At 33.3% G+C, this 10,846-nt stretch overlaps 1 protein-coding gene across 3 annotated transcripts; it reads right to left on the minus strand.

Moving 5' to 3' along the window:
• Positions 1-5,444: 5,444 nt before the first annotated feature.
• LOC111407510 lies at positions 5,445-10,288 on the minus strand. 3 transcript variants are annotated; one of them, XM_023037027.1, is made up of 7 exons: positions 10,199-10,288; positions 8,438-8,769; positions 7,232-7,679; positions 7,070-7,075; positions 6,560-6,858; positions 5,963-6,334; positions 5,445-5,687 (listed from the first exon to the last, which is right to left on the minus strand). In XM_023037027.1, exons 2-6 carry the CDS (start codon positions 8,744-8,746, stop codon positions 5,987-5,989), a joined length of 1,410 nt encoding a protein of 469 aa, XP_022892795.1. In that variant the 5' UTR covers positions 8,747-8,769; positions 10,199-10,288; the 3' UTR covers positions 5,445-5,687; positions 5,963-5,986. The 3 variants fall into 3 exon arrangements, with proteins under 3 accessions (XP_022892795.1, XP_022892796.1, XP_022892797.1); XM_023037028.1 differs by lacking the exon at positions 10,199-10,288 and adding an exon at positions 9,693-9,711; XM_023037029.1 differs by lacking the exon at positions 7,070-7,075.
• Between the last annotated feature and the right edge of the window lie 558 nt (positions 10,289-10,846).

The raw sequence follows: 10,846 nt of genomic DNA on the forward strand, positions 1-10,846 counted from the left end.
ATAGAATCAGAAATATACTCAGCTAGAGTGCAGATAGAGTTGGAACTGGAGCTTGAGAAAAATAAGTCCTATGTTTAACGACAATATTATGGTACAAAACATTCGTACCTTTCATTTTTGGATATTTTTACCCATATTTTCACCTTTCATTGCGGAAAATGTCATTTTATTCAACTTCTCAATAAAAAAAATGTAAAATAACAAATATACCACTCTATTTAAATAAAATAGAGAGAGAGAGATGAACAAATTACAATTATACTCCCAAACTTTTTAAAAAATTACAAATGAATCTAAATAAATTATTAAAAGAGTACAAAATGCCCCTACATTTTCAATATAATACTGAGAAATATCCATACCTTTTATTTTTTGACATTTTTCACCCTTATTTTCACATTACATTGCGAAAATCTTCATTTTCATTTATTTTCTCAATTAAAAACTATAAACTAATCAATATATTCTCCTATTTAAATTTGGTCGGAGATAACCGAGTTTCATAGACTTGGAGATAGCTGCAATAGCCTTTTATGACCTAGTCCAACAAATTACCGCCAAATTGGAGCTATATAATTTGCACGCTCATGAAATCTCAGCTTTAAATTCTTCTAATCTTTGACCGAAATCCTACGGAGAGAAGAAAATTCAATGAAATGACTGGACAACTTTGCAACACCATACCATATAGTATTTTTTTTACATCAACATATATAGATACAAACTAGTAAAACATATGTATATATACACATAAACATTATACGTACATCACAAATTGGAAGTAGAATTTTAGTTTTGAAAGGAACGATCACGTGGGTTATTAAAAATAGAAGTATGTGTATATATAAAAGAAGAATATGGGAATTTCAAATGCCTCGGGAATTTTCATAGCACAAATTCATCAATACGGCCTGTTTGATAGAATTTATTTGGGAAAAATGAATTATTGAATAGTATTTTTTGAAAAATGTGGTTAAAAAGTAAAGAAACTTTATTGATTTGTGTATAGAATATTTTATTGTGTGAATATACAGTAGAGCATCATGTAGTAAACAATTTAAATTTTGAAAAGATGACAAATAGGGGCTAAGAAAGTTTTCCAAATTTTTAGACGTCATGTTTAACTAAAACCCTATGTTGTACTTTAATTTCAAAGTTCAGTGGTCTTTTCATCTAATTTGGATGACTGATTATTTTCGTTCCCAGCCTTCCTTTTTTTTTTTTTTGGTCAAATAAAAGGAACTATGGTGGCTCTCTTTTCTGGATTAGTAAATATCGGAAGTCTGAGAGTCTTGAGTACATTTCTTTTTATGTTTTTAAAATAAAATAAAGGCTTTAAAACTGACCAATCAGTGGATTTGTTTTGTATTTGTGTATTTGATTTGTTTCGGAATGCATTTTCAGTGGATTTGTTTTGTATTTGTGTATTTGATTTGTTTCGGAATGCATTTTCAGTGGGATTGTTTTGTATTTATATTCGTTTTTTTTTATAAATAATTTATTTTTGGTTAAACTTCGTGAATATTTAGAGTTCAAATGAATGAATTTCACAAGACTAACATTGGAATGTAATGGTGATGAATGTGGTGCTTTTTTAAAATTATAATAGGAATAAATAAGAGTACGATAGATAAAAGTGGTGTAAATATGGATTATTCTTCTTGAACAGAATGGACATCATAATGGTATGATGTCCATTATGTACCCTAAGCATTACTCTGTAAATATAAAGTGTTTAAATAAATGAATTTAATAAGGAGATTGTTTAGAAAAAGGTTGAACCCCAAATTTGAGGGTCCTCATTGCCCCGCCCCTGGAGTATCGTGAGGGAGGTAAATTGCGAAATGGGCCAAAGCAGGCTAGTGAACAAGAGCTTGCCCGTATACTAATGCCCACAAATAATCCAATTCCATATCTCAGAAATCGAACACTCACACTGTGTCTACCAAGTTGAGACTACCTCACTCCTGTTCTTTGCACCAATGTATTATGCCTCGAGGGGGCTATAAGGAGATTGTTATAATGTATTGTAGATGAATATAGTACTTTTTAAAATTTTTGAAGTTTTAATATGAATAGATTTAGAGTATAATAAATATATTAAAATAGTGGATAAAAATAATGACTCCCTTAAATATTTCAATAAGCTTTAATGTAATTATTTTTTGAGTAAAAAGTGATAGCAAGAATACAGTCTCATTTGTTGTTTGTTAAGTCTTCTTCGTTTTTTTTCTTTTTTTTTTTTGTTTCAATTTTTATTTTGTAAAGATGACATAAAAAGTGGTCATATGCATGACATGTGAACTTTTATCACCCAATTCGATTAACCTGCACCAAAAAAGATACCTTGAGATTAAAATGTCAAACAAATTTTTATCAGGTAATCTAAAAATGATGTATTTTAAGGAACATCACTACATATTTTCTGTTACGACTAGATTCAATCTCTTGATTCTTACAGAAAGGAAAAAGAATTTGAAGCTCTTTCAAGAAAAGAGGATTAGGAAAATTTTCTTGATTGCAACTTTTTCCTAACCATATCTATACTAAATTGAAACATGGCCTTGTGGTAAAAAAAAATTAATTTTTCGTGTTGTTTCAAGGACATGTTAAACACATGGTCATTTTCTCATGCATAATAAAGTTATTTCTTTTTCCTCTTTTCCTTAACAAATTCTACATCGAAATGTATTCGATGGATAATATCGGTTGAAAAGTACAATATAGACAAAACCAAGAATTCTGTCAACAAGTTTTGATTGCAATGTGAGTGATCTACGTCTGCAAACTTTCCATTGGATTTTATGCCAAATCGAAACACGGCTTTGTGGTTTTAAATTTTAAATTTTCATGTTGGTTAAAAGTGATGTTAGGCATGTGCAATATCCGTGCCAAATACGATAAATCTCATCTTTAAATGTATTCACTCTTATGATGGATAATGCCGATTGAAGCATTGAAAAATGCTAAAAACTCAAGAATTATTTGATAATTCCAATTTTATCTTGATTCTATAAATATTTCAATCTAATTTAATGTATCCATTCACTAATAATTGTGCTGTGGAGAGTTGTTTTTGGTCGTGGCACAAAATTTTTTTGGTTGGTTTTTTTTTTTTTTTTAAACGATAAGGCTTGACAAAATTGACCCAAGAATGAACATTTCAGATAACTTTTTACATTTTCTATCCAATTTGGGATTTAAATGCCAATTTTATTTTATTTTTATTGGAGATCCAAGTGCTCTAAATGATATAACTTGATATGCAGATTCATAGTCGCTAGCCCTCATTTGGCCCCCATTTTTTTAACATTTTTTGGAAATTAAAATGTGTGGAATAGTATTTTTTTGAAAAATAAGTAATTAAAAAAGAACGAATTTTTTTTTTATTTACGTGTAATATTATTTTACGAAAGATTATTTAGTTAAAAACAGAATAGAGAAAAATGGAATGAAACTTAGAGTATGTTTGTTTCCCATTTCTATAGTAAAAATACATTTTGGAATAGTAGAATAATTAAAATTTTGGTTAAAAAATAAAGAAATGTTTTGGATTTACGTGTAATATCATTTTATTAAAAAATGTGTCAATGAAAAGAAGGGAAAGAAAAATGTATTTCGAAAAAAATGTACATCCAACAGCAGCAATGAGGGCCAAATTTGAACATTTGCGGGTAACATTTTTTTTTCTAGCCCTTGTTTGATATTCATTTTTCTCTCTTTTTTTTTAACCACACATTTTTCAATAAAATAATATTATACGCAAAATTAAAAACTTTCCTTATTTCTAAAACCACACATTCTTCATTAATCAACTATTTCAAAATACATTCTTCCTATGAAAATGGAAAACAAAAAGGCCCTAAGGTAGTTAAAGACGTGTAACATTTATGCAAACACACGTGTTGAAATAATTTCTTTTTCCTCTTTTTATACGTGTATTCCTTATTTATAAAATTTACCTCTAATTGTAGTTGATGGAAAATGCCAAATATGGCAACAAGCAAAACATGAACAGCTTCATCAAGAAACTACAATTGTAGACTGGAAGATAAAAAATTTCAAAAATACACCAAAACTAGTCCAAATTAGGCATCAAGTACGCTGACTGAACGGTTTGTAAGTTGTAACTATTTGTGACGCCTCCATTCCTAGTGTTCCAAAGATCGATAGGAATATAACTCACCTTCTTATTTGAGGGTCTATTTAGGGCTCGAAGTTACAATCCAAGTTTTAGAAAGGTAATAAATATTAGCCAACAAATAGACTGACAGTTTTCACCTGTAAACTAATTCACATTTTTTCCCCATCGAATGCTTAACACATTTCAAAAATGGATCACGACAAGACCTGAACTCAAAGTATTTATCTACTCTGATATCACCTTAAACCACATCACGGACATCAAACCTTAATTTAACATTAGCCATCAATTAGCTTCCTTGTTTAATTGATGGAAAATGGAGAACATATTACAAAATCATCTAACTCGAGGCCTATACAAAAAGTATAATGACATGGTTAGAAGTCATTAACAAACGCAAACAATAGTTAATAACCCAAATGGCCACTCAACTTTGCAAAAAAATTTCACCAGGTTACTGAAGCCCCGTTTGGTAGGGATTTTTTGCCCCAAAAAATTGATTTTTTGACCGTTATTTTACTATTCAAGCCGTAATTTTTGACTTCTTCTCTCACATGTGGACCCCACTTTTCTTCTAACGGTCAAAAAATCAATTCTCAAAATCCCTATCAAACGGGCCCTGAACTTTAAAATTCACCCAAGTCATCACTAAACATTGCAAAAGGTTTTCACGGGATCACTGAACATTGCAAAAGATTTCCACAGGGTCATTGAACTTTAAAAATTATTCCATTCATCACTGAACTTTGCAAAAACTTTCCCAATGGTCATTGAGTTCAGTGACCCAGTGTAAATCTTTTGACAAGTTCAGTGATGAGTGGAGTGGTTTTTTAAGTTCAATGACCCCGTATAAACCTTTTGCAAAATTCAGTGATGAATTGGGTGATTTTTAAAGTTCAGTGTCCCAGTGAAAACTTTTTACAAAGTTTAGTAACCATTTAAATTATTAACCCGATGTAACAATGTACTTTGCCTATTTTCTGGCTCACAACTTCACGACTAGTAATGGTGTCATAATCTTGTGAAACATAAGAACACTTAATCTTGTGAAACGGAACGATAATGTGGTACCACAAAAGCTCTAATTAATAAGAAATTATTTCAGCCGACGAGCAAAATCCCACCCACATAGATAACTTATTTCACCTAACACCAGAGACTGGAGGCAAAACAAACAAATGGCAAAAATTAATAGCCTTGTATCAGCAGTAACTAACTGGGAAGCAATTTGGCATCCTTTGTGAACCAAAATGAATTCCCATCCAAGATAAGCACGAAAACTATCATTTTCACCAATACAAGTGAAATAGAAGTGGAAATTTTAATCAAAAACAAAAATCTTGCCAGAAGTGGTTCCATAATGCATAACCAAATTTCACTTCTTAGATTACAAAGACGACGTTCCATAGTCTTGATGAAATAGCAACAAATAGCGTTCTTACCATTCAAGTAGCGACTTCTAGGGGAGGTGAAAACACAGTTTTCATACTTACCTAGTTTGAAGGTTCCTTACCAATACTTGTACCCAAGCAACAATTGGATCCTGAAAAGTTTCGAAGTGGTAATTTAGACTATAATGCAGTTGTAACAATAGAAATACACAAACCATATCTACAAATTCTGCATTTGCCAAGCTAGCCATTATACAAGGTACGTCCCAAAATTTTAAAATTTCGGATCCTATACCGATTCACATCTCTCTAAGAGCATTGTACTCTACAAAATACCAAGCCCTCCGGAAACTTGGAAAGTGATCATGGATATCAATGCTTTAGGAAAACGAATGGATGGAACAAAATAAAGGGTCAGACAACTCACCTATCTTGATTTCCATCTATCAACTTAGTATCGGTTATAGGATTTCCCCAAGTCATCGTGCCTTTGACGCTGAAAATCATTAAATGTGTTGTGAGGTCTTGAAGGATAATTTTCCATAGAATTTGGGTACCTTCCCCTTGACTCCATCGGCATATTGGTTACAGGACCGGAATAGTGCGCATTGCCTGAAGGATTATCATACTCTAAATAACTAGGTTGTTTATAATCACTAAACCCAGCAGCTGAAATATGGTGGCAAGCTTGTTGTCTCCTCTGGACGTCAACTTGAAGAAATTCTTCCCACTGTTTTGCTTGTGCACCCCTGAGCATAGTCAGTTTCTTCATGTAACCCTCCCTAATTTCTCTCACAGCCTTAAATTTGAAGAACCCAATATGTCAGGAGTCAATTGACACAGTCAAATTCAGTTGAGCTTAATTGTATTCTATATATTGTGCATCCAAGCAAAATAAAACAGATTCCAGTGGTTAAGAAAGTTTCCGTACTTCAAGTGACCAAAAAAGGCTATTGTGATTGGACATTTGTAAGATAAAGCATCATTAATTAAACTAGAAACAAAATAATAGAACGTAACAAACCTCGCGATGCTTGTGAATTTCTTCATCTTCTTCCTTGTCTCGAATTCTCGCAAGATCCATTGCTTCCCTTTTATATTCCAATTCTATTTCCTCGAAGGTTTGAGAGAATGCATGGTGTTCAAACTTATGGCTAGATTGCATGTCAGACCCACGTCTTTCAGCATCCCATCCATCAGTTCTGTAGCCCCCCTTGCTTTGACTCTGACCATCATAAGAATTATATGGGTTTCCCACATAAGAGGAAGGTGCTGGAGACCTTGAATGGCTTGATCGACCTCTACCACCATCATTGCCATAAGCTTCACCAGAGGAAGAGTGTGTTAAGCACTTCCATTCAAGATCTCTAACAATGGAGGCAGCTTTAACATGAGACACTATCTAAATTCTCATACTGTATCCAATCTGAGGCAAATGAGTCTCCATATGCTCAGTAAAAAAAATAATTTGGAGACCACCCTTTCAATTCAACCCAAGATATATCTTTCAGAATGCTTGAACGTAAGAACTTACCTCTTTCTGCAAAGAAAATGATAAGAAACAAGCAGTATAAAGAAAGAGATTGAACGGCTGAACAGAAAGAACATATAAAATGATATAACTTTATGAGTTTGTAAATTACAAGAAAGAAATAACCTCTACATGACAACACAAGTACACATATGCTTTGCCTACCTTGCATAGAGGCCCTCGATAATTTTTGCACATCTTCACGAACATGGTCTTCCACAACCTTCTCATGTCTGCCAAATCTGTGTGGGACCTGCGAGGCATTATGTGGACTGGGATTGGATCTTTGAGAATTGGAGCGTCCCAACCGTGAGCTAACAGGACTCTTGCGTTCAGGTGACCTAGACCTGGAAATTGGGGAGCTAGAAGAATGCTTATTCTCACCCTCTTCTTTGACTTTATGAACAGCATCAACACCTTTTTTCAAGATCAACCTATCCTTGCCACTGACAATGATAAATTTTTCCTCAATTTTGATTTTGCATCCTATATCCTTTTCAATCTTATTTACTACCTTTTCAGTGAATAATGCTTTCACATGAGGATCTCTCGCAGGTACCCGCTCAAAGAAATCTTGAGACTTACGATTCGCCCCAAGAGTAGAAGGACAACCCTGAATTAAATCATTTAGGCATAATACATAAACAGAATTTATCCATAGTTGTACACGTACACATGCTTTTGAAGAGGAGGTAGGCAAAACGACATTAGAAATGACATTATATTGCTTTTGTCACTGGTAACAATTAAGTAGAAAAATGCTTTTATATCCATCATCTATCAGGGAAAAAAGGGAAAATTGTATTTAAGCTGCAGTCGAATTTTGGATTAGGCAGCAGGGCATAAATTTCTTGTCTGAACTAGCATTGTTTCATGAAAAATTAGTAGATGCTTATATGTTAAAACAGATCCATTATCTATCAGGAAAAAAATAGTATTTAAGCTGGAAAAATATTATTCCACTGTCAAATTTTAAATTAGGTATCGGGGCATAAATTTCTTATCTCAACTATTACTGTCTTCAAGACAAGTTAGTTTACTGTATGTTTTAAATTATCATATGCCATCAACAGTTTGGTCCTAAGCATGCATAGCACTCCCCAGGTAAAAAACGCTGACGATAACCTGTTTGGGAATGTTAGCAGATCTCTTATGAGAGTTGTAGCCACATTAGGACCCACTGACTTCAATATGACCATACCATTCAAGTCAAAACATGCATAATTGTATCACCCGCCCCTCCACCTGCTCTCTTCCTCTGTCGTTTTCCAGAGGCTAAGGGCGGCTCCCCTTAGATAAGAGAATTTGGAAGAAAAGCAAAACAAGAGCTATGACAAAACAATCTAAAACAAAAGAAATAAGAAAAGGAACCTGAGTGAAGTGGCCAGATTCTCCACATAATTTGCAGATCATTTCTTCCTCTTTCCTTTTCTTCCAGTTCCTTTCAGTAGCTTTAGATTTAGCTTCCCAAACCTTAGCTTCTCGGCTCGTAAAATCTGTTGGGACAGCATTAGGGTCTCGGGCTTCCTCTTCCTCATCCGAACCCGCTTTTGATCTTTTTTTTGTTGTAGTTCGGTCTTGTGCATTGGTTGCATTAGGATTAGATCCCAGAGGACCAGTATACGCCTTATAAATTTCGCTAAAATCATCATCAATGTCCAACTCTTCCCTGCCAGACATCTCAGCTTCACTGAACTAATTTCCTGCCAGAAGAAAAGACTAGAAAGGTCAAGTTGATATCAAACAAAGGACTGTAAAATGTACATAAAGATACAAATCAAATCATCTCATGCATGAAAATAACTCCCAAGAAATATCATCACATAATCAAATTCAGCATTCCGCTTTGTAACTTTTCCATCAACACTATTTTTTTTTCCTGGCATTATAAGCTCCCCACCCGATTCTTCCACAAAACCTAAAAACTAAAAAATCTCTGAAGGAAGGTTAAGAAAGTAAAATTGAAGCATTATTGCAAAGAGAAGCAATGTATTTAGAGAAAGACACTATGTACTTACAATGCAAATTCAACAAAAATAGACCATCTCAAAGGGAAATTTGGAAACTCAAACGCGTAGAAACTTTTTTAGTGTCAATTTTCTCATTATTAATGTATTGGTCCCTTGCGAGACAAATATCGCATTAAGTGAAACATGTACAATTACTTTCACAAAATGCAATATCCTCTCGACTAAACAGGACTTACACTACAGTTATCCAATACAATTTATGAACTGCATGCTTACTTTCGCAGTTATCCTTGAATATCTTAAACAGATTCTACCTCTTACCTTACTGATAATTTTCTTTAGAAACGATAATAAGGAATTGGTTACATTTTACATGCCTGAGTAAAAACTCATTAGTGGGGCTAAAATTTTTTATTTTGCTTGGTCAGACTTTTTACTTACAATAAGATATCACTTTAGTTTCAGAAAACCTTATATGCATAAAGTGCTTTTTTCCAATACAAGAATGCACGGAATTCTTGTCAGAATTGCAATATTCCTTGTTAAGTAAGGGGTGCACCTAAATAATTGAGCTTTCATATTTCTCAGTCCCTCTACTTCTCAGGGAGCATTGAGCTAAATATAACTAAGCTAGACTCTGAAGGAAAGAAAACTACCAATAATCTAAGCTCGTATTGTCATTGATACTGCAAAGTCTGCAATTTGCAAGGAAAAACTAATAAGCTAAATTTGATAACTGGAATTCGCGAAAATATATTATTGAACTGTGAACTTCATTCGCAATTTAAATTTCGATGCTACCGTTTATGCTTCCAAATACAGCCACGTCAATAATATAGAAATTCGCTAAACACATAACATCAATCAGTTTCAAAATAAAAATTAAAAAATAAGAATGAACACCTAAAATTAAAACTAATGCCGGGTAGTGGCGATATACCCCAAAAATTGTACTACTAGTATAAATAAAAAATTCAAATGCACAATACCTAGAATAAGTTTTCAAAAGAAATTATAGGAGAAAGGTTTCAAATTTTGTTTATATTAATTTCAACAAAATTTGAAACTCAAAAATCTAAAAATAGGATGACTAGTACTAATTTGGAACTGCAAATGAATTGTACAATAAATTGAGGGAAAAAAATGAAAAATCGATCGTTACCTGTATGAAGCGAGAGGGGTGCGTAGTAGCGGGAGGAACAAATGGACAACCGGCTAGGGCACGTACGCCTTTTTCTGATTTTGTTTTTGCATTTTATTTTAAGCTCAGATACATCGGGCTAAATTGCATTCGACATCCCCAATCTTTGAAATAGTTCTCAAAAATAGTTCCAAACTTTTCTTTTTGCATTTAACTGCTGCATTTTCATTTTCAGTGCATGCTCATCCTCATTCGCGATTCCGTCCAAATTTGATGTTAAATATCTCAAAAAGACACTTCTGTCCCAAGTTCAATTAAAAGTAAATAAATGAATGAAATTGAGAATCTTTAGTAAAAAGGAGAAAACAAGTTAATGACTTTTCTAAATTTTTAGTCATATCATAAACTTCAAGTTTGGTTCCATCTATGTACACGGTGCTTCACCTCTCTCGGTTTCACGGGCTGCGGATTTGGCTTTGAAATTCCACGCCTCAAGATAGCCTTCTCCTCATTCTTAGGTTGATAAATTCGAACTGGCACAAACACAAGCTTATAGGTAGAATGCTCGATAATAACAATATATAATCACATTATCCATGTACTCTTCAGCAATAAAGTTCACATGCCTAGCTATTAACAACCTTGTCATGCAAATGGGGAGAGGAGCGC

The sequence above is a fragment of the Olea europaea genome, chromosome 13, assembly GCF_002742605.1.
Source record: "Olea europaea var. sylvestris chromosome 13, O_europaea_v1, whole genome shotgun sequence".
Taxonomy (NCBI): Eukaryota; Viridiplantae; Streptophyta; class Magnoliopsida; order Lamiales; family Oleaceae; genus Olea; species Olea europaea.